Source organism: Hyperoodon ampullatus, assembly GCF_949752795.1.
Source record: "Hyperoodon ampullatus genome assembly, chromosome: 18".
Classification (NCBI taxonomy): domain Eukaryota; kingdom Metazoa; phylum Chordata; class Mammalia; order Artiodactyla; family Ziphiidae; genus Hyperoodon; species Hyperoodon ampullatus.
Genome location: NC_136931.1, coordinates 59,432,004 through 59,453,057, shown reverse-complemented (window position 1 = coordinate 59,453,057; position 21,054 = coordinate 59,432,004). Strand labels below are relative to the sequence as shown.

The 21,054-nt window shown below is 53.4% G+C and overlaps 2 protein-coding genes across 3 annotated transcripts; both read left to right on the top strand.

The window, feature by feature from the left end:
- Window positions 1–981: 981 nt before the first annotated feature.
- Window positions 982–3,476, top strand: TMEM86B (transmembrane protein 86B). Of its 2 annotated transcripts, none has more exons than XM_079724338.1 (4): window positions 982–1,035; window positions 1,547–1,644; window positions 1,971–2,214; window positions 2,886–3,476. In XM_079724338.1, exons 2-4 carry the CDS (start codon window positions 1,561–1,563, stop codon window positions 3,266–3,268), a joined length of 711 nt encoding a protein of 236 aa, XP_079580464.1. In that variant the 5' UTR covers window positions 982–1,035; window positions 1,547–1,560; the 3' UTR covers window positions 3,269–3,476. The 2 variants fall into 2 exon arrangements, with proteins under 2 accessions (XP_079580464.1, XP_079580463.1); XM_079724337.1 differs by having other exon boundaries at window positions 1,968–2,214.
- A 1,095-nt stretch (window positions 3,477–4,571) lies between these two features.
- PTPRH (protein tyrosine phosphatase receptor type H) lies at window positions 4,572–20,942 on the top strand (the record flags this gene model as incomplete). The annotated part of the gene is given in 22 exon segments (XM_079724149.1): window positions 4,572–4,636; window positions 4,928–5,163; window positions 8,162–8,218; window positions 8,221–8,277; window positions 8,280–8,420; window positions 9,948–10,026; window positions 10,143–10,190; window positions 15,023–15,113; window positions 15,996–16,086; window positions 16,352–16,428; window positions 16,526–16,603; window positions 16,607–16,660; window positions 17,027–17,128; window positions 17,132–17,149; window positions 17,355–17,499; window positions 17,502–17,514; window positions 18,362–18,464; window positions 18,468–18,497; window positions 18,610–18,714; window positions 19,910–20,000; window positions 20,689–20,759; window positions 20,934–20,942. Coding segments are annotated over 22 exon segments (1,761 nt in total).
- Window positions 20,943–21,054: the final 112 nt, after the last annotated feature.

Genomic DNA, 21,054 nt, shown 5'->3' with positions numbered 1-21,054 from the left:
ATATATATATATATATATATATATCTCGAGGGGAGAGAGTGGGCAGGCGGGGAGCCAGAAGGAAGCAGGACTGGGCGGCAGGGGCTTGGACCTTCACCCTGTCCCACTGGGGCTGCTGTGGTGAGGGTCCTGAGGCTGCCACCCACCCTCCCCTCCCACCATGCCCACCCACCCTCCGGTGCAGACGCCCACACCCACACTCGGCCTTTCAGCTCAGGTCCGCCTTGGGGGAGGGCCCGAGTCGGGGTCGTGCCTTTGCCCAAATCCCCTTGCCTCGGACCCTGCACTTTGACCCAGGCTGGGAGCTAAAAGACCCTCCACCTGGCCCAGCCAGCTCTGTGGGAGGGAGCTGGGGGTCCTGGTCCCAGGGGGCCTCCCCGGTGACATTCCCTCGGGGCCCTGACGCACTCACTGAGACGCCCCTATCTCCCATGGACTCTGGGGTGGGGGTCTGGCTGGGGTCCCCGTCCTACTCCCAAGGGTCTGGGGTCCAGCCCAGCTGCCAAGTGACCTTGTCCCAGCTCCCTCTCCCCAGGCTGGCGTGAGTGTGCGTGTGTTTGTGCCGAGCTTCTGTTTCATATTGCAAATGTAAACAAATAAAGGAAGACAGTTTAAGACTCTTGCTTCTCAGACCTTGAGTTCTGGGACATGGGGTCGGGGAGCCTGAGCTGTTCCCGCATCGTGGCCTCTGGGGTGGGACCCTTGGAGCATGGAATTAGGGTCCTTAACCTCCATGCTGCTGTGGGGTGACTTCTGCTCAGACTGCTAAGCGTTTCCTGGACGAGCTGAGCACTGCCTGGCCTCACGCGGGTCTTGGTCCCAGCGAGCCGTCCCCTGTCCACACGCGCAGGCTCTGGGAGGTGTGGTGAGTGGGCTTCTAACCAGCCCCCTTCCCAGCACCCCCTCACCTGCCCAGCGTGTTGCAGAAGCCATGTCCCCTGAGCCCTTTCCCCTTGGTGGAGCAGTGGTGGTTGGGGGCAGCCAACCAAGCCAGACCAGTGGGCGCCCAGCGGGTCCATGTCTTCCAACGGAAAGGTAAAGAACATACCAGGTGCGTTGGTGGACATGTGCAGGAAGCCTTCCCTGGAGCTGAGGGCTGGCACGGCCTCCTGGTTCAGCTCCTTCCTGTTGGTTCAGCAGGTGTTTGTGGTGGGGACTCCAGAGGGAAGGCCAGGGCCGAGGACGGCGAGGGGAGGAGGGAGCCTCCCGACCTGTCCCTGGGCTCTGGCCCCCTACCCTTCCCCCCGGTTCATGGAGGGGAGGGCATTGAAATTCTGCACCCCGTGCCCTTCTGACCTGACAGGCACGGCACAGTGGGAGGGCCATTGGCAGCCATGGCTCCCTAGGCAAGAGAGGAAGCCAGGGGCAGGGTCTATGGAGGAGGAGAGACCCCTGGGTCCCAGTGGGCACCTTATCAGCGGGTGCCAGGCAGGGCCATCCCCAGGGTGGGGGCAGCACCTCCCTGGGCCCTGTTATCAGTCCCAGAGTCCACAGGACACTCCTCGGGTTAACGTGTAACCACACGCCATCCCCTCCACCCCCAAAGCCACCGGTGCCCACATGCAGGCCACTTTAGGTGGGTCACACGTTGACATGGACATCCGGGAAGAGGGGCTGCCTGGAAAACCTCGCTTTTCAGCTCAAGTGAGAGCCACGGAGCGTGGGATGGGAGCTGGGCCTGGGCTCCTGGGAACCCACGCGATCTGGAAGAATTGGGGGGCTGGGTTCTGTGGGGTTGGATGTCCTGGTCCCTGTGCAGCTGCCCCCCTACCCTGGACAGCGTGGCTGGCGTCCCTGGGTGGGGGTGGGATGGAAGCCCTGACTCCCAACTCCTGGCTGGGTGGGGCCTGACCCCCAAAGGCTGGGAACTGGCTGAGACCAAGGCCAGGAGGGATCTGGAGCCTGGTCCCAGGGCCTGGGGGCTGGGCTGAGTTCCAGTGGCTCAGCGGCTCCTTTGTCCCCCGAAGCAGCTGCATGTGGGCTGGTGGCTGAGCCCGTTCTTCCTCACCTGTGCTGTCTACTTTCTCCTCTGGAGCCCTGAGAACCAGCCGTCCTGGGTCGGTGCCCTGATCAAGTGCCTGCCCATCCTCTACCTGGTGGTGTTCCTGTGGACCGTGTACCCCAGCGGGAGCTACAGCTTGCTCCTGCAGGGGGCCCTTCTGTGCTCAGCTGTGGGGGACTCCTGCCTCATCTGGCCTGAGGCCTTCCTCCATGGTGAGAGGGACTGTGTTGTGTTGTTCCTTCTGGACCCTGGCGGAGGGGGGCGGGGTCCGGGGTGCAGGGGGTGACTCCCCAACAGAGCCCCTGCCGAGTGCTTGAGCCAGTTGGCGTATAAAGGCACTGGGGAATGGATAGCAGTGAGGGAGACATACCCAAACCTTGGCCCCCGAGGAGCTCTCCTTCCATGAGGGCACGGGCAGCATTACCTGAGGCTGTGTGAGTGTCCAGGGGTCACAGTCCTGAGGATGCTGGTCAAGGACAGCCTTGCCGAGAAGGTAAAGTCTTAAAGCGGGTGCGGGGTACCAGCCAGGTGCCCTTCCAGGGAGGGCCCTTCCAGGCAGAGGGGCAGCAAGTGCAGAAGCCCTGGGGTGGGTGTGCCGGGTGGGTGAAGCCGACCAGGGGCTCAGCAAGATGGGGTGTCAGTGGACAGTTCTGAGCAGAGTAAGGATGGAATGCAGTGCACGGTTTTAGGTCATTCTGGCGCCAAGAGCAGGAGGAAAGAGGACCGCCAAGGAGGCCAGCGTTGTAATGCTGGCAGATGGGGTGGTGTGGCCAGGGTGGGAGCTGGTGCTTGGGGACGGCCCTTTTCCTTAGGCTCTGAGGGCAACGAGGTGATGCCGGGAAGCAGGGGTCTCAGCAGACGCACCCACCCCTGTCTCCTCCAGGCATGGCTGCCTTCGCCGTGGCCCACCTGCTGTACCTCTGGGCCTTCGGCCTCACTCCCCTGAAGCCTAGCCTCCTGCGGCCTGTTCTCCTGGCTTCCATCCCATATTATGGTCTCCTGCTTTGGCACCTCCCGCCTGACATGGTCCTGCCCCTGACAGCTTACTCCCTGGTCCTGGCCATTATGCTGTGGCGTGGCTTGGCCAGGGGCGGGAGTACCAGCTGGGGCGCCCTGCTCTTCACGCTCTCAGATGCCGTGCTGGCCTGGAACATCTTCGTCCATCCCCTGCCCCATGCCCACCTGGTGGTCATGACCACCTATTATGCTGCCCAGGTGCTCATCGCCCTGTCGGCCTTCCAGAGCCCCAGGCTCAAGTCCAACTGACTAGGGGCTGAGGCACACAGATGTCCACCCCCCTCCTCCCTCAAGGACCTGGGCCCCCAAGACCAGTGAGGCCAGAGAAACACCCTTGGGGGTGAGAGCCAGTCCCCCAGACTCCCATCTGCCGGTGCCAGTCTATCTGGAGACACACAACTGTTTGTGGCCCTGATCTATTTTTCTGTTGCCTAAGTAAAGTGGGTGTTGAAATGGTGACATCTCCATTATTTGGGGAGGGGTGGGAAGGGAGGGGTGATCACAATAACAGCAAGTGGTTTGTTGTCCTTCCCCCGCCCCCCCCAAAATTTACTATTTTAACCACTTTTTTTTTTTTCCGTTGCGGAGCATAGGCTCCGGACGCGCAGACTCAGCGGCCATGGCTCACGGGGCCCAGCCGCTCCACAGCATGTGGGATCTTCCCAGACCGGGGCACGAACCCGTGTCCCCTGCATCGGCAGGCGGACTCTCAACCACTGCGCCACCAGGGAAGCCCATTTTTTAACCACTTTTAAGTGTATGACTTAGTGACGTTAAGTACATTCACAGTGTTGTGCATTGAACACTTGCTGTGAGATCTACCCTTGGAACACGTTTTTACATGTACAACGCAATGTTGTTAACTATACCCACAGCAGACTCCCTGTGGACCAGTCCTGGTGCCCAGGACTTAGGGGATATGGGATAACCAACCGCCCCCCACCCTGGGCCCTTTGATGGTGGTGGGGATTCATTATGCTTATTGTACAGATGAGGATTTTACAGATTTGAGGCCAGGAGGAGACTGTTTGGTCAATGTATTAGTTTCCTGTGGCTGCTGTCACAAATTACCATAAACTGGGTGACTTAAAACAACAGATTTGGTCTCACAGTTCTGGAGGCCAAAAGTCCAAAATCATGGTGTTGGTAGGGGTGCCCTCCCTCCAAAGCTCTAGGGGAGGGTCCCTGCCTCTTCCAGCTCCTGGGGGCCCCAGCCACATTCACGTGGTATTCTCCCTCTGTGAGTCTGTCTTCTCCTGAGGACACCAGTTGTTGGATTTAGGGCCCACACTAAATCCAGGATGATCTCATCTCATAAGATCCCTAATTACATTTCCAAAGATACTATTCCTAACTAACATCACATCCATAGGTGCTGGGGCTTAGGACTTGGGCATATCTCTTTGGGGGCCACAGTTCAACTGACGACAGTCACGTACAGTACCAGGAGAGGAGAGGGTTGAGGAGATGAGGAAACTCAAGAAGAGACTTGGAGGAAGGGGTAGGTAGCAACACGGTGGGAATAGAGTACGAGAGAAGAAAGAACCTGGGTATGGCCCTCATCCTGGCTGTGACCTTGGCAGCCCACTGCCCCTCTCTGGGCCTCAGGTTCTACATGTGAGGACAGAAAGCAGAGCTGCTCTCCAAACCCTGCTCAATTTCTACAGACATGATGTGCTTTTAGGGACTCTTAGAGCAGAGAGGAAATTTCTACATCCATGCTTTGATTTTTAGGGACTCTTACAGCAGAGAGAGGACTTCTACAAACATGATATGCTTTTAGGGACTCTTATAGCAGAGAGGGAACTTATACACCCATGATGTGGTTTTTTAGGGACTCATATCAGAGAGGAGACTTCATCCGTGATGTGTTTTTAGGGACCTCCAGAGCCCACCCTTGGTTTCTAGTGCCTGCCTCACCTTCAGGCCAGGATCCCCACTCACCATAGAGGAAGGCCTCAGGCCAGAGGAGGCAGGTGTTCTGGGTGGGGGTGCCCTGCTCTTCACAATCTCAGATGCCACGTTGGCCTGGGATGTCTTCCTTCAACCCCACACCCACTTGGTGGTCATGACCACCTCTTACGCTGCCAAGGTCCTCATCACTGTCAGCCGTAAAGGGCCGGAGACTCATGACAGACTAACTGGTGGGTGAATGAAGTGAGCACCCTCTCGCCTCCTAAAGGGCCCCCCAGAACAACCTTCCACCCCAGGGAAACGTGCTAAAGGAGCAATATTTTCAGCCTCCATCTGTCTAAAGCCCATATTCTGTTTTTTTAAATTGAGATATAGTTGATATAAAACATTGTGTACCTTTGAGTTGTACTGGTGTTGATTTGATACATTGATACGTCACAGTATGATTATTACCTTGGTAATGTTAGCTAACATCTCTATGGCCTCACATAACAACCATTTTTTTTTGTGGTAGGACCAATTAAGATCTAGTCTTTTAGCAACTTTGAAGTTTATGATACAGCATTGTTGTCTGTAATCACTATACTGTGACCATGTTCTGTTTGAAGGCATTTATATCCAATTCCTGAAAACAATGTTATAATCGCAGCTTTACTGAGATACTCTTCATATACCACCAACTGCCCACTCAAAGTGTGCATGTGGTTTTTAGTATTTTCAGTTTTGCAGCTATCACCACAGTCAATCTTAGAGCATTTTCATCACCCCCAGAAGAGACCCCGTGCCTTTTACAAATCACCCATCCCCTCCAGCCCAAGGAAACCACTAGCATAATTCACTTTTTTTTTTTTTTTTTTTTGCTGTGCCGCGTGGCTTGCAGGATCCCCGACCAGGGATTGAAGCCGTGCCCTCGGCAGTGAAAGTGCAGGGTCCTAACCACTGGACTGCAAGAGAATTCCCCATAATTCATCTTTAAATGTTGGTGTTTCCAATCATTTGGGTTGTTTTCAGTGTTGTCTTTTTCCTTTTAATTTTTTTAATTGAAGTATAGTTGATTTACAATGTGTTAATTTCTGCTGTACAGCAGTGATTCAGTTATACATATATAAACATTCTTTTTTTAATATTCTTTTTCATTATGGTTTATCCTAGGGTACTGAATACAGTTCTCCAGGGACTTCCCTGGTGGTCCAGTGGTTAAGACTCCTCACTTAAATGCAGGGGGCGTGAGTTCGATCCCTGGTTGGGGAACTAAGATCCCCCATGCCCTGTGATGCGGCCAAATAACAAAAACAAACAAAAAACCGTCAAATATAGTTGTCTGTGCTATACAATAGGACCGTGTTGTTTATCCTTCCGTGTTTCATGATGATAAACAATTACTACTCTGCACTCAATTCCAGTGTGGGGCTTGCTCCCCACACCAGCAAGCCAATCTCCAACACCAGCTGGGCATCCTACCAGTCAACTCAGTTCTGACACTATCCCACAGGTTAAGGACTCAGTCCTACAAGACTGCCACCTTTTACCCCCCACCCCCACTTCAGATTCCAGTCACAAGCCCAGGTTGTTAACCTGTGCTTCTGACCAACTGGCTATAAATCAGAGGTTCCCAAGAACCCCCTCCTCAGGTTGGATTAATTTGCTAGAGCAGCTCACAGAACTCAGAAAAACGTTTTGCTTACTAGATCACTGGTTTATTACAGGATGTAACTCAGGAACAGCCAGATGGAAGCACAGGCACAGGGCAAGGTGTGGGGAGAGGGCACAGAGCTTCCATGCCCTATCCAGAAAGTGTTCCTCTCCCCAATCTCCACGTGTTCACCAACCCCGCAGGCCAACTATAGATTGAGACTAGGCTGGGACCGGGTGGCCTGACCCCTACTTCAAGGTCACTCCCTCCAGTTCCATTTCCACCTGGTGTTCTGGCCACGCAGAAATCCCCCCAGATTACCCCCAGCCCTCTCCTCCCTCCTAGCCCTGACATGGGCTCTCCCCTCTGCCTGTGATGACTTCCTAATGCAGTTCTTCACTTGACCAAACCCTGCTCTTGTACGAAGACTCAGCCCCAATGTCACCTCCCACTAAGGGACAGATGCTTCCTTGGTGCTCTCACCATTGCAGCCCACTTCATGTCACTCTGCAGTTACCTTCCCAGTCTGCCTCCTCACCACAGTGTAAGCTTGGCCAGGGCTGGAAGAGGCTGTTTGCCCTTGGAGTCCCCGGTGCTGGTTGAGCCTGCGGTCTGCAGAAAGCCATAGGTGTTGGGTAAACACCTGCAGGCAGGCAGGGAATTGCTTCAAGATGGTGAAGGAACACGGCTTCAGTTCTTGAACCACACAAGGAGAAGAAAGCATGGAGCAGAGAGACTGACGTCCACTGAGCAGCAAAAGCAGTGAGAAACTCCTGGGAAGATTGAAGGGGATTGTGAGCTGGTGGCGGAGGGGTGGACAGGGTTGGCAGCTGGAGCGGGCTAGAAAGAGGATAGCCACGGAGTCTGTAAAAAGAGAGTTTGGCCCCTCCTGGGGGCAGGCCCCACAGAACTGAAAACATACAATGTTTTCATACATACAACATACAACTGAAAACATACAATTCAAGCAACATTATTTTTAACAGCCAAAAAGGTGGAAACCCAAATGTCCATCAGCTGGTGAATGGAGAAACAAATTGTCATCTATCCATAGAGTGGAATATTATTCAGCCATGAAAAGGAATGGAATATGGACTTTGGATGATTATCATTGTGTTCATCAATGGTAACGTGTACATTTTGGGGATGTTGACACTGGGGGAGGTTATGCATGATGGGGGCAGAGGGTGTATGGGAAATCCCTGTACCTTCTGCTCAGTTTTGCTGTGAACCTAAAAGTGCTGGTGAAAATAACTATGTCATGGGCCAGCAAACGTTTCCTGTAAAGGTCCAGGTAGTAACATATCAAACCTTGGAACAGTGAAGGTGAGTGAACTCCAAATGCCATCAGGCCATGGGGTCATGACTTCATGAGCTGCAGTGACACAGAGAGTCCAAGTGCTCATGGGAGTTGTAGTTTAAGGGGGGCATGTCTATTTGGGGACAACAGATAATGAGGGACGAAGAGGTATTTTGATTTGGGGGAAGGAAGGGATAAGCTATTTCTCAGAGAACTGGCCTGACTGGTGAGGATTGGGGAGTTGGAAAGCCCCCCTGGATGGAGCCTACTGATTCCTCTTGTCCCCTCCACCCAGCCCCGGATCCCGTCACCGCCTGTGTCAGCGCCTCGGGGGGCCACGGAGTCATCCTCACCTAGTCCTGCCCCTGGGAGGCTATGAGGCCTTTGAGTTGGAGGTGGGCAGGCAGCAGGACTCCAGGACAGCTCCTCTTGTGGGAGGGACATGTGGGTGTCAGGACTTAGGCTGGCTCAGTCCTACTCAGCCACCATCACGACCATCTGGGATGGAATGAGGGCCCAGTCTGCCTCCGTGACCTGCCACACCGAGAGCACAGGTGAGCAGAGCCCCACAGGGACAGAGAGCTATAGATACAATGACATTCTCTCCAGACCCCTTCACACCCTGTTGTGAGACAGTCTCACCAACCCATGGAGTCCTTTTTGTTTGTGTTTTATTTCCTGCTTTCTTTAAACAGCTCTATTGAGTTGTAATTCCTATAACATACAACAGTTCACCCATTGAAAGTGTACAGCTCACTGGCTTCTAGTATATTATTTGCAGTATTTGCAACCATTATTACCATCAATTTTAGAATATTTTCATTAACTCATAAAGAAAAGTCATTTCCTTAAGCCATCACCCCCTAATTTCCCCAATCCCCCACCAACCAGCTATTGGCACTCTCTAATCTACTTCTGTCTCTATAGATGTGCCTCTTTTAGAGCTTTACTAAAAATACAATCACACAATATGTGGTCCTCTTTGACTGGCTTCTCTCAGTATAATGTTTTTAAGGTTCATCCACTGTTCTAGTGTGTATCAGTGCTTCATTACTTTTTATTGCCAAAATAAGATTTCATTGTGTGGATAGACCACATTTTGTTTATCCATCTGTCTGATGGATCTGTTGGGCCATTTCTACTTTTTGGCTATTATGAGTAATGCTTTGAACATTCGTGTGCATATTTCCATGTGGACGTATGTATATTTCCATGTGGACGTATGTCTTCATTTTTCTTGGGTGTATACCCAGGAGTGGAATTGTTAGATCATATGGTAAGTCCGTGTTTAATCTTTTGAAGAACTGCCAAATTTTTTTCCAACACGGCCGCACCATTTTTCACCCACCAGTGGGGTATTTGAAGAAGTTTGAACCTCACACTCGGGAAATCTTTTATCATGTACCATTGACCGTGGTCATGGGCCTCCCTGGGCCCTGTCAGCCATTTCCTAGGAATGAAAGCCTCTTATGAGACCGGGTCTCTGATCTGGAGACACTGGAGTTTGGTGCACTGATAAATGGATGCTCTTCTAAACTGGGCTCAGTGGGTCCCACTGTCCAGGATTCTCTGGTTCAGCAAGAAGGGTCTCTGAGAAGACAGGTCCTCTTGGATCCTGGACTGGATCACTCTTTCTGATGGGGAGGGGGGGCTGCCCTGGGCATTGTGAGATGTCGAGCAGCATCCCCGGCCTCCACCCACTAGATGCCACTGGCACCACCGTCTCAGCTGTAACAACCAGAAGTGTCCCCAGACATTGCCCGATGTCACCTGGAGGGCAAAATCGCCCTCTCTGAGAACGACTAGTCTAGGCCAAATTGGGGCAGAGTCATTCTCTAACAACCAGGTCACTTGAGAAAGTGATGCCTTTGGATCAGGCTCCTCAGGAAGTGAGGACTAAGGGGAAGAGGTTGGGTGGGAGGTAGGGCTCTATCCAGAAGCTTTCTCCTTTCCCTTCTCTGCCCTCGAATCTACCCTCTAGACCCTCTGATCACAGTCTGGGTGAGGACAGAGGTAGGGGAGATGGGACAGCAGGAGGGCAGACCTAGGCTCTCACGGCCCACCACGCCTCCTTCCCCCAGGGGCCATCGCGGGAGCCATAGTCAGTCCCCTTCTGTGTCTCATCCTGGTGGGCCTGCTGGTTTTCTTCCCGAAGAGGAGGTGAGACTCGGTGCAGGGCTTATCGGGCGCCAGGAGGGAGGGGGCCTGGGGAAAGATGGGGATCCATGGTTCTGGCCTCATTCCCCAAGCCTTTCATCCCCATGTCCTTTTCCCAGGCATAAGAAGAGTGAGAAGAAACCAGCACCCAGGGATCTGGTGTTCAGGTGAGTGGTTTGGGGGAGCATCCAAAAGATTCACTGTCAGGTCAAATCCAGCTGGTCACTGTATAGGTCAGAGGGCAGGGCCAAGGAACCCACGCACACCAGCCTCAGATCCCCACTGCGGCAGGGATTGCAATGCCTTCACCACTGCCCACTCCCTAAGCAGCCTGGGCCGGTGGCTGTGGAATCTCTTTCAGTCTCAGTTCTGGGACTTCCATTCATTTATCCAAAAAGACATTCACTGAACCCCTGTTAAGTGTCAGGCACTGTTCTAGGTGCCGAGGAAACTGGCTGAAACAAAGATTCCTGCCCTTGTGGAGCTAACATTCTAGCACAAGCAGCCATTAATAAACAAGATGATTGGGAATTCCCTGGCAGTCCACTTGTTAGGACGCCACGCTTCCACTGCAGGGGGCATGGGTTCAATCCCTGGTTGGGGAACTAAGATCCTGCAAGCCGTGCGGCATGGCCAAAACAAACAAACAAAAAACAAAACCAAGGGCTTCCCTGGTGGCGCAGTGGCTGAGAGTCCACCTGCTGATGCAGGGGACACGGGTTCGTGCCCAGTCCGGGAAGATCCCACATGCCGCGGAGCGGCTGGGCCCGTGAGCCATGGCCGCTGAGCCTGCGTGTCCGGAGCCTGTGCTCCGCAATGGGAGAGGCCACAACAGTGAGAGGCCCGAGTACCGCAAAAAAAAAAAAAAAAAAGAACGGATGTATGGTGTGGGATTCAGAGAGGGCTCAAGAGTGAACCCAAGGAATTCAGCCTGAGCCCCAGGGAGGCTGGAATGGCCATTACTTGAGACGGAATGACTATGCGGGGTGCAGGTTTGGGGGAAAGTATCAGGAGCTCAGTGGCGGACACACTGATTTTGGGATGCTTGTCAGACGTGTGAGTGAAAATACTGAATGGGCTGTTGGATACAGAGTTCCGTGGTTCAGAAAAACGTTTGTGCAGATGTCTTCATCACTCTGAATCCCCTTTAGGTTGGGTCAATCATCATCAAATCTCTATGTCAGAATGATCCCCAGGGATCAATAGAGGAGAGATAGACCAGGGAGTTAAGGGATGTTGCGAAACCAGTTGAGGCGGCCTGGGTGTAAAAGAAAGAGGCATAAACTGAGGGCGTGGCCATCAGAGGCAGAGGCTTGAGGGCGAGTAAATACGATGATGTCCAGTTTCTCCTTTGCCATAGAATCTGTCCTGGCCAGCGTCCCGCCCCACTCACCCTGTGACCTCTCCCCTCCTTACCCTGTGTCCATTATATGGCATCTGCAACAAATCACTGCACCCATTGGATTCCAAGTCTGGCCCCACCTGTATGCTGAGCATCTTGCCCTCCTCAACCTCAACGTGCGTGTTTGGATGTCCCAGCGATGACCCTCGAGGACACACAGGTAGAGATTTCAGGAGGCAGGTGGGAAAACAGCTCTGAAGCTCGGGAGGGGGAGAACTAGGGACTGGCAACGGAGATTCAGAAATCACAGATGAATGGATGGAAAGCGAAGCTAAGGAAGTGGACAAACCCCATAAGAAGTGTGTGTCCAGTGAGAAAGGGGGGCTTGAGGATGGGCTCCCGGGGATGCCCACCTTTTAGGATGGGCAGAGGACCAGGGGCCCACCAAAGAGATGGAGAAGCAGCAGCCAGAGAGGTGGTGATGGTGCAAACCAGGAGAGGGTGTTCAGGAAGAGGGTGGATCCGGAAGAAAGGAAGACACGGTCAAAGGTGCTAAATGCTGCTGAGCACTCACGCAAAGGATGGACTGAGAGGTGGCCTTTGGACTTGGTGATAAGGAGGCAAATAAGATAGGGGACTTTGAAAAAAGGGAAGCAGAGAAAACTGGTCAGTGTGAGAAGTTTGAATGTGAAGGTGTGTTTTCATAGGTCTTATTGTTTAGGTGTGATAAGACCAATGGATCCAGAGACAGACACCACTGAAAGATAGTTCATTACAATCACAGATCCCAGGAGAGGGATTACACGTTACACCAAGCAAGGCCATGCAGAGAAGCACCAGGGCCAGCTGGGAGGTCGGGGAACACCTGAGGAAGAGGCTTTATTGTGGTTTCTGCAGGAAGAAGTGGGCAATCCAAGGCAAACGGGTTTAGTTTGAATCATTTCAGTGGACTCTGATGCACAGGGCCTGTACCCTGTTCCTGGCGGGGATCCCAGCAGATGGATCCCAAAAGGAGAGTTGGTGTGGATTTAATCAGCTTCTCAAGAAGGAGAACTGGGGAAATCCCTGGTGGTCCAGTGGTTAAGATTCCAGGCTTTCACTGTTAGGCCGGGGTTCAATCCCTGGTCGGGGATCTCCCACAAGCCACTCAGCGTGGCCAAATAAATAAACAAAAATGTAAAAAAACAAAACAGAGCCAAAAAAAAAAACCAATCACGAAAAAAAGAAAAAGGTAAACTGACAAAACTCCAACCAGGGTCTCAAAACTGAGTCAAGACTGTATATATAACACTGTATATATAACACTGTACTACAAGGGGAAGAGAGACAAAGAGCTGGAGCTGGAGCCACAGGAGGTCAAAGGATTCTTTTTTTAATACAAAAGCAAGATTAGCATGTTTACACACAAAAGGGAAAGAGGAGAGGGGAGAGATACAGCACAGAGGGAAGAACCATGGCTCGAGAGGGCCACAGGGAACTGGGGCCCAGAGGAGGGCAGTGGTCCTAAGTGGGAGAAGAAACACCTTTTCCTTTTTTTTGAGTCAAAACAAATTTTGATTGTGGTAAAAAAAAAAGAAACAAATAACCTCCAAATAACAAATTTACCACCTCAAGCATTTTTAAGTGTGCAGTTCAGTGGCGTTAAGTCCATTCACGTTGTTGTGCAAACATCACCACCATCCATCCATAGAGCTCTTTTTCTTTTAACTTTATTTATTTATATATTTTGGTCACGCCACATGGCTTGTAGGATCTTAGTTCCCCGACCAGAGATTGAACCCGCACCCTCGGCAGTGAAATCGCGGAGTCCTAACCACGGGACCGCCAGGGGATTCCCCGTAGAACTCTTTTCATCTTGCAAAACTGAAACTCTGTACACATCAAACACTAACTCCCCATTTCCCCCATCTCCCAGCCCCTGGAAACCACCCTTCTACTTTCTGGTTGTATGAATTTGATGACTCTAGGTGCCTCACATAGGTGGAATCGTATTTGTCCTTTTATTTGTCCTCTAGTGGCTGGCTCATTTCACTCAGCATAATGCCTTCCAGGTTCATCCATGTTGTTGTATGTGTCAGAATTTCTTTCCTTCCTTAGGAAGAAGAATATTCCATTGTATGGTTAGACCAAATCTTTATCCATTCATCTATCAATGGACACTTGGTTTGCTTCCACTTTTTAGCTACTGTGAATAATGCTGCTATGAACATGGGTGTACAAATATCTGAGACCTTGCTTTCAATTCTTTTGGATATGTACCTACAAATGGAATTGATGAATCAGAAACAAAATCACTAACTTGAAAAGGTATCTGCACTCCCATGTTCATAGCAGCATTACCCACAATAGCCAAGATATGGAAACAACCTAAGTGTCTATCAATGGATGAATGAATAAAGAAGGTGTAATATAGGGCTTCCCTGGTGGCACAGTGGTTAAGAATCCACCTGCCCAATGCAGGGGACACGGGTTCGAGCCCTGGTCCAGGAAGATCCCACATGCCACGGAGCAACTAAGCCTGTGCACCACAACTACTGAAGCCCATGTGCTTAGAGACTGTGCTCTGCAACAAGAGAAGCCATTGCAATGAGAAGCCCTCGCACCACAATGAAGAGTAGCCTCTGCTCACTGCAACTAGAGAAAGCCCATTCACAGCAACAAAAGACCCAACGCAGCCGAAATAAATAAATAAATTTTTTAAAAGGTGTAATATACATATAGAATGGAATATTATTCAGCTGTAAAAAAGAATGAAGTAATGCCATTTGTGGCAACATGGATGGACCTTGAGGGTATTATGCTAAGTGAGATAAGTCAGAGAAAGACAAATACTGTATGAGATATCACTTATACAGTAAGTCCCTTACACACAAATGAGTTCCGTTCCAAGACTGTGTTCATAAGTCCAACAAAGTTAGCCTAGGTACCCAACTAACACAATTGGCTATATAGTACTGTACTGTAATAGGTTTATGATACTTTTCACACAAATAATACATAAAAACAAGCAAACAAAAAATAAAACATTTTTAATCTTACAGTACAGTACCTTGAAAAGTACAGTAGTACAGTATAACAGCTGGCATCCAGGGGCTGGCATTGAGTGAACAGGAAAGAAGAGTTACTGACTGGAGGAGAGAGAGGAGGTGGGAGATGGCAGAGCTGAAGGATCCTCAGCCGTAGGAGACAGAGGGCAAGCTGCAATTTCACTCATGCCTTATGTGATTGGACATGTGAACGCACATTCTCGTCTTTGAAAGTTCACAACTTGAAGGTTCGTATGCAGGGGACTTCCTGTGTGTGGACTCTAAAAAAAAACTCGAGGGAATTCCCTGGGGGTCCAGTGGTTAGGATTCAGTGCTTTCACTGCCAGGGCCCGGATTCGATCCCTGGTCGGGGAACTAAAATCCCACAAACTGTGCGGTGTGGCCAAAATTTAAAAATTTAAAAAACCTCGAACTCGTAGATACACAGAACAGACTGGTAGTTACCAGAGGCAGAGGGTGAAATGGGTGAAGGTGATCAAAGGTACAAACTTCCAGTTATAAGATAAATAAGTCCTGGGGAGGTAAGAAAAGAAAACAAAACAGAAACTCCTTTTCTTTTATCCCAAGCGCACAAGGTTAAAGGAGCTTATGTGCCCCTCTTCCCCCACAGCTTCCCAGGGGACATCCTGGCTGAAGACTTTGCTGACCACGTCAGGAAACACGAGGAGGACAGCGGCTGTGGCTTTGCTGAGGAGTACCAGGTGGGGTGAGACCAGAGGGGGCCGAGCCGAGCCCCACGTGCCCACTGAGACCTTCCACCCCTTTGGGGTTGAACAGAAGCAGGGATACATACTTGGTTGGCTCATACAGAAATTCTCAGCCATGATTATCCACCTTTTTGACTCACTGAACTCTTACTGTAGTGTTGGTTGGATGGGTTAGTCCTAAAGCAACACCTTGGTTTTCCCCTGACCCCTCCTCTCTCACCTACCTCTCCAGTCCCCATCCTCCTGCCCGTCCTCCCAAATGCCCCTGGGGATGGTGCACACACTTGTCCTATTTCTTTCTTTCTTTTATTAAAAATAAATTTATTTATTTTTGGCTGCGTTCGGTCTTCGTTGCTGTGCGCAGCCTTTTTCTAGTTATGGCTCGTGGGCTTAGTTGCTCCACGGCACGTGGGATCTTCCCAAACCAGGGCTCGAATCCGTGTCCCCTGCATTGGCAGGCAGATTCTTTTTTTTTTTTTTTTTTTTTTTTTGTGGTACGCGGGCCTCTCACTGCTGTGGCCTCTCCCGTTGCGGAGCACAGGCTCCGGATGCGCAGGCCCAGCAGCCATGGCTCACGGGCCCAGCCGCTCCGCGGCATATGGGATCCCCCCAGACCGGGGCACGAACCCGTATCCCCTGCATCGGCAGGCGGACTCTCAACCACTGCGCCACCAGGGAGGCCCGGCAGGCAGATTCTTAACAACTGCGCCACCAGGGATGTCCTACTCATCCTATTTCTGTAGGTGCTACAGAATTCCAGGGTGTAAGGGGTGAGTGGGGTGGCACTTAGGAAGGCAGAGGGAGCAACGCGGGTATCCCTGGGGGAGGGCAGAGAAAATCCAGCATCTGTGCAACCTCCCCTCACTTCGTCCCCAGCAACCGGCCCTGGAGGACCACAGCCAGTCTCAGACGGTGGCCTCAGCTCTGGAGAACAGCGCCAAAAACCGTTACAGAAACGTGCTGCCCTGTGAGTCATGAGCCTCTGCTGACTTTGTTCTCAGCCGTGACTTTGTCAACACCCCAGGCCTGCCCCCTGCCCCTTATTCCCCGTGAGGGACAAAGCTCTTGCCCCCGTGAGCTGAGGAACCCCAGGCCGGCTCCTCTCGCCCGAGGCCCCGAGGCCCCTCTCCCAGCTCCCCTTGTCTGTGTGCAGCGTGATGTGTCGGTGTGACCTCTATCCCCGGGTCTCCCACCTTGCCCCCTGCATCGCTAATACCGGCCTCTTCCCCTAGATGACTGGTCCCACGTGCCCCTGACGCCCCTCCCTGGGGAGCTGGGCTCCGAGTACATCAACGCCAGCTGCATCCCTGTAAGTCTGCGGTTGGGAGCTGGGAGGATGCTGAATGAGCCTCGGAAGACGAGGGCCAGATGAGGCGGGACGTGACCCACTTGTTTTCCTCAACCAGGGTCTCTGGAGCCTCCGGGAGTTCACTGCAGCCCATGGCCCCCTTCCCCACACTGTGGGCGACTTCTGGCACCTGGTGTAGGGGCAGCGGAGCCCCACACTTCTCATGCTGACCAACTGCGTGGAGTCTGCCCAGGTGAGAGGACACCTGGGCCCTGGGTGCTGATCCCTGAGCTCCAGCCCGTGACCCTGCCCCAGACACTGATCCCAGGGTAGACCTTGACCTAGACCTCACTGATTCCCTCCACCACGGCCCCAACCTTCCTGTCTCCCCCAGTCCACCCATTTGTCCACTTACGGGGTGAAGCTGATTTTAAGGACCTTGGGAAAGAAGAGTCCTCCCGGCTGGGATGAATCTACACCTGGCTGCCCGTGGGTCCTGCCTTGTCACCAGAGCAGGGGCCATTCTCCGGCACTGAATACAAGAGCCACCCTGCGGAGGGGCACCAGGGAAGGTGCTCTGGGGCCTCCTGTGCTCTAACCTACCCCAGTCTTCCCCCAGGTGAAGTGTGAGCACTACTGGCCTCTAGACGCCCAGCCCTGCACCCATGGGCACCTACAAGTGACCCTGGTGGGTGAGGAGGTGATGGAGAACTGGACAGTATGAAACCTGAAGCTCCGGCATGTAAGCCCCCAGCCCACCCCGTCAGCCCCACCTTGACCCTCAGTTCCTCCCCTGTGATATTCCAGGCAGTCCCCTCCCCAGAGCTCCCCATGAATTCTAAGCTTCTGCCACTCCCGCAAGGGACCACAATGTGCCCCAGGGATGTCCCCACCGGTCAGAAACCAGCCCCCGGGTCCTGAGCTCCCCGCAACTCCCCTCCCTCTAGATGCAAGAGCAGAAGACTTTATCTGTGTGTCAGTTCCGCTACGTGACCTGGCCAGACCACGGCACCCCCCACCCACCAGACCCCTTGCTGGCCTTCTGGAAGATGCTCCGGCGGTGGCTGGACCAGACCGTGGGGGGAGGCCCCCCAATGTGCACTGCAGGTGAGGACCAGCCGGAGCCCTCTGCCTGTGAGGAAACCGCCCCCTGGGGCTCAGAAACCAGGGTTCTCTGGGTCCTTAGGAACTTGTAGAGGAGGTGGAGGAGATGGGGAGGGGACGGGGAAGATGGAGGCAGAAGGTGAAGGGGCGGTGATGCAGGTCGAGAATGATGATAAAGGTGAAGAGATGGGAAAGAAAGAAAAAGAGGTAAAGGAGGAGGCATGCATGGGGAGAAGGAGGGAGGAGGGGTGAAGAGCAGGAGGGAGAGGCAGCCAAAGGTTTTAAGAAACATTTAAAACAGCTCCTTGGGGGAATTCCCTGGTGGTCCAGTGGCTAGGACACAGCACTTTCACTGTCGAGGGCCCAGATCCCACAGGCTTCACAGCGCGGCCAAAAAGAAATTTTTTTTAATGAAAAATAAAATAAAATGGTCATTTTCATGTTTAAAAATTTTTTTTAAATGACAAGCTTGGGAGCTCATCTTCCCGTGTGTGAACCCTAGCTCTGTCACTTACTAGCTGAGTGGCCTGGGACAATCGACTTCACCTCACTTAGCCTCCATTGCCCCATATGTAAAATGGGCATGCTCAACTAATGGTTCCTACCTCTTAGGAGTGCGAGGAGTGAAAAAAGCACATAAGGCACCTGGAACAGGGCCTAGCAGATAGACAGAACACAGAGCATAGTCATTTGTTATTACTTCCTACTTAATTAAGTAACCCCCACTTAACACTGTAGCCTCCAAAATAGTCTCACTGAATACCCTGACCCCTGGGTGCTCCAAACACAGATCCCTCCAGCCAGCTGAGACTCCCCCTCCCGTGGTCTGACCCTTCTTGTCCTTGTCTAGCGCTGGCGTGGGCTGCATGGGCACCCTCATTGCCCTGGATGTCCTGCTGCGGCAGCTGGAGTGTGAGGGTCTCATGGGGCCCTTCAGCTACATGATGGAGATGTGAGAAAGCCGGCCACATATGGTGCAGACTGAGGTGATGGGGATCCTCGGGCACAGGGTGGGTGGGGTGGGGTGGGGTGGGGCCCCAGAGGAAAGCAGGCCGAGGCTCAGTAGCGCACCCTCACCTGCCCGTGCTCTGTCCCCAGGCCCAGTATGTGTCCTTGCACCAGTGCATCCTTAGGTTTCTGCAACAATCATCCCCAGTGCCCGCTGAGAAGGGGCCCACCTATGAGAACCTGTTTTTCGAGAATGTAGCTCCTACAGAGGCCTAAGTTGCGGGAGGGCTGAGACCCCAGCCCATCTAGACTCAAATTCTGCATCCCTACTTCAGCCTAGATACCTGAACCCCTGGGACAACAGAGGGCTGGGGTCCCACACTCCTGGGCCCTGCAGGAAGAGGGGGCTGGCAGCCTAAATCCTGCTTTCTGGGCGGGGGAGAGGGGTCAGGTGGGAGCCCAGATCCTGGATTTCCAGTTCCTTGAAGAAGGAGAGGGATGGGATCTAGGATTTCCTTGTTGTTTTTTGAGGGAGGAAGAGGCTGCAGGGTCTCAAGGAAACAAGCTGAATTCTGAGGAAGAAAGGAAGTAATGAGGGTCCAGAATTCTGGCCACCCAAGGAGCAAGGGCAGGCCAGGCAGGATCTTGCCCATATTTTACTCCAGAAACTAAATCATCAGTCTTCGAGGATCTGAGGTTTCCCTGCACCCCACTGCCTGTACATATTTTTTCTTTTATCCCATAATTTATTAAATCACTATTCTCCCCGGAGACACTTGCCCCATTGGATGTCTGGGTCTGGAAATAATATTGGGGTGGGTTCCTGATGTTTAGCTACTGAGGCCAACGTCCTAGGGAGGAAACTAGAGGGACTCACAATTTGCACCTGCAAAATGTAGGTTTGGACAGTTGAGTCTCTCCGAGAAGGCTGTAGGTCTAGGGTCTGGGCAGTGTGGACTCGCTTCCCTGGAGCTAGGAGCATGGAGGCTTGCCTTCGGGGCCCGGCCTTAGGGCAACGTAGAGGGTGGAGTGAAGTCTGTATCGGATTTGCTGGAGAATTTCACGCTTAGTCTCCTGTCTGGATATCTGAATAGCTGGGTCTCCGGAGAGGGTCTTCTGGGTCCTAGAACCCGATATCCTGGAGCCCGGTTCTATGGACAGTCCCGGGGGCTGGGGTGGGGAGAAGGGGTCTGTATGCCAGGTGGCTGGACTAGAAGGCAGAAAATCCTTGGGACCAGGATAAATATCCGTGGGCGCCCTGGTGGTTCCAGGCTGGGGCGGGACGAGGGCCGGGGCGGGGTTCTCCACCTTCCAAACACGCACGCGCACACACACATACACACTCACACACACAGGCTTTCTCTCACACACGTATACACGCACACACACTCGCACACGGGCACATACGCACCCCGGGCCGGCTCCGTTCGGCCGAGCCCCCGCCCCACAGCGCTCCGCGATCAGCACCCAGGACAGCGCCAGCCACACGCGTGCGGGGGCGGGGTCCGGGCGGGGCCGGCGCCTCGGTGTCTCTCGGGAGGGTCCTGTCTAGCCACCGAGCAGGTAGGAGCCGCTGGAACCCCCTCCCTAAGCCCCATCCTCATTCCCATCCATAGAGAGATGGTGTGTGTGTGTGTGTGTGTGTGGTGGCGGGGACACTGGGAGAGACCAGCAGATGGAGTGGGAGGGCTGGAGCCTGAAACGGGGAGAATGGGATTTAGAGACAGGTGTGGAGACAAAGAGCCAGAGGGAAGGGAGGAGCAGGCAGTGGAAGAGGGTGCGAGACCCCGGTAGACTGAGGTCAGACAACAGGCAGAGGCCAGACAACCCAGGCGGAGGAGCGGCGAGAAGCCGACGGGGAGACGGACCTCGATGTGGGGTCGAGAGAGGAATGGAGGCCGAGGCGGTCACGAGGACAGGTGTGAAGACAGAGCTCAGGGTGCGCGGAAGAGACAAACAGGCTGAAAAGGATGTGGGGGCCCAGCCAAGGCAGCAGGGCAGCCGCCCGCCCCCCACATTCCCCGCAAGAGTGGGAGAGGGAGGGCAGCCTGAGTCTTCACTCCCAGGGCCAGATGTGGAGGGAGGAGCCAGCTGTGGGCGCGTGGACAGACAGACGGGCAAGGCAAGGTATCCGGGTCTGAGGTGCCAGGTGGGACGGGGAACCGAACCATCTTGCGCTTCTGGGACTCGGCTTCTGTGCGTCAGTCCCGCCCGTTGTCCTGGCAACAGGCCGTTGCCGGGGCAACCAGCGCTACCTTCACCCCGCCCTCACGGAGCCAGCCGTTGCTCTGGGCAACCCGGTGAGCTGGTTCCCACGCCCGCCCTCGCCCACTTCCGGTTCAGGCCCCGGGGAAGGGCAAGGAAGGGACAGAAGTCAGCGGGATTGGATTCCTGGAGGCCTTGGAGGGAGGGGGTGTCCCTTGGGATGAGACTTGGTCCTGGAATCCACCCCCAGCCCTCGCTCTCCGTCGCAGGAAGGCTGAAACAACAACCCCCAGCATGCCTCGCGGCGATTGGCAGGTTCCCATACGGGACCGTACGGCCCAGGGTGCCAATGGGAGTTGGAGTTCTTTGTTGTTCGGATGGCTCAACGGA

Excerpts from the sequence above, each read along its gene's own strand:
- TMEM86B (XM_079724337.1), top strand. The coding sequence starts at position 1,561 with ATGCAGGCCACTTTAGGTGGGTCACACGTTGACATGGACATCCGGGAA. Across the intron at positions 1,645-1,967 it reads AACCTCGCTTTTCAGCTCAA|CAGCTGCATGTGGGCTGGTG; the intron begins GTGAGAGCCACG and ends TGTCCCCCGAAG. Across the intron at positions 2,215-2,885 it reads GCCTGAGGCCTTCCTCCATG|GCATGGCTGCCTTCGCCGTG; the intron begins GTGAGAGGGACT and ends TGTCTCCTCCAG.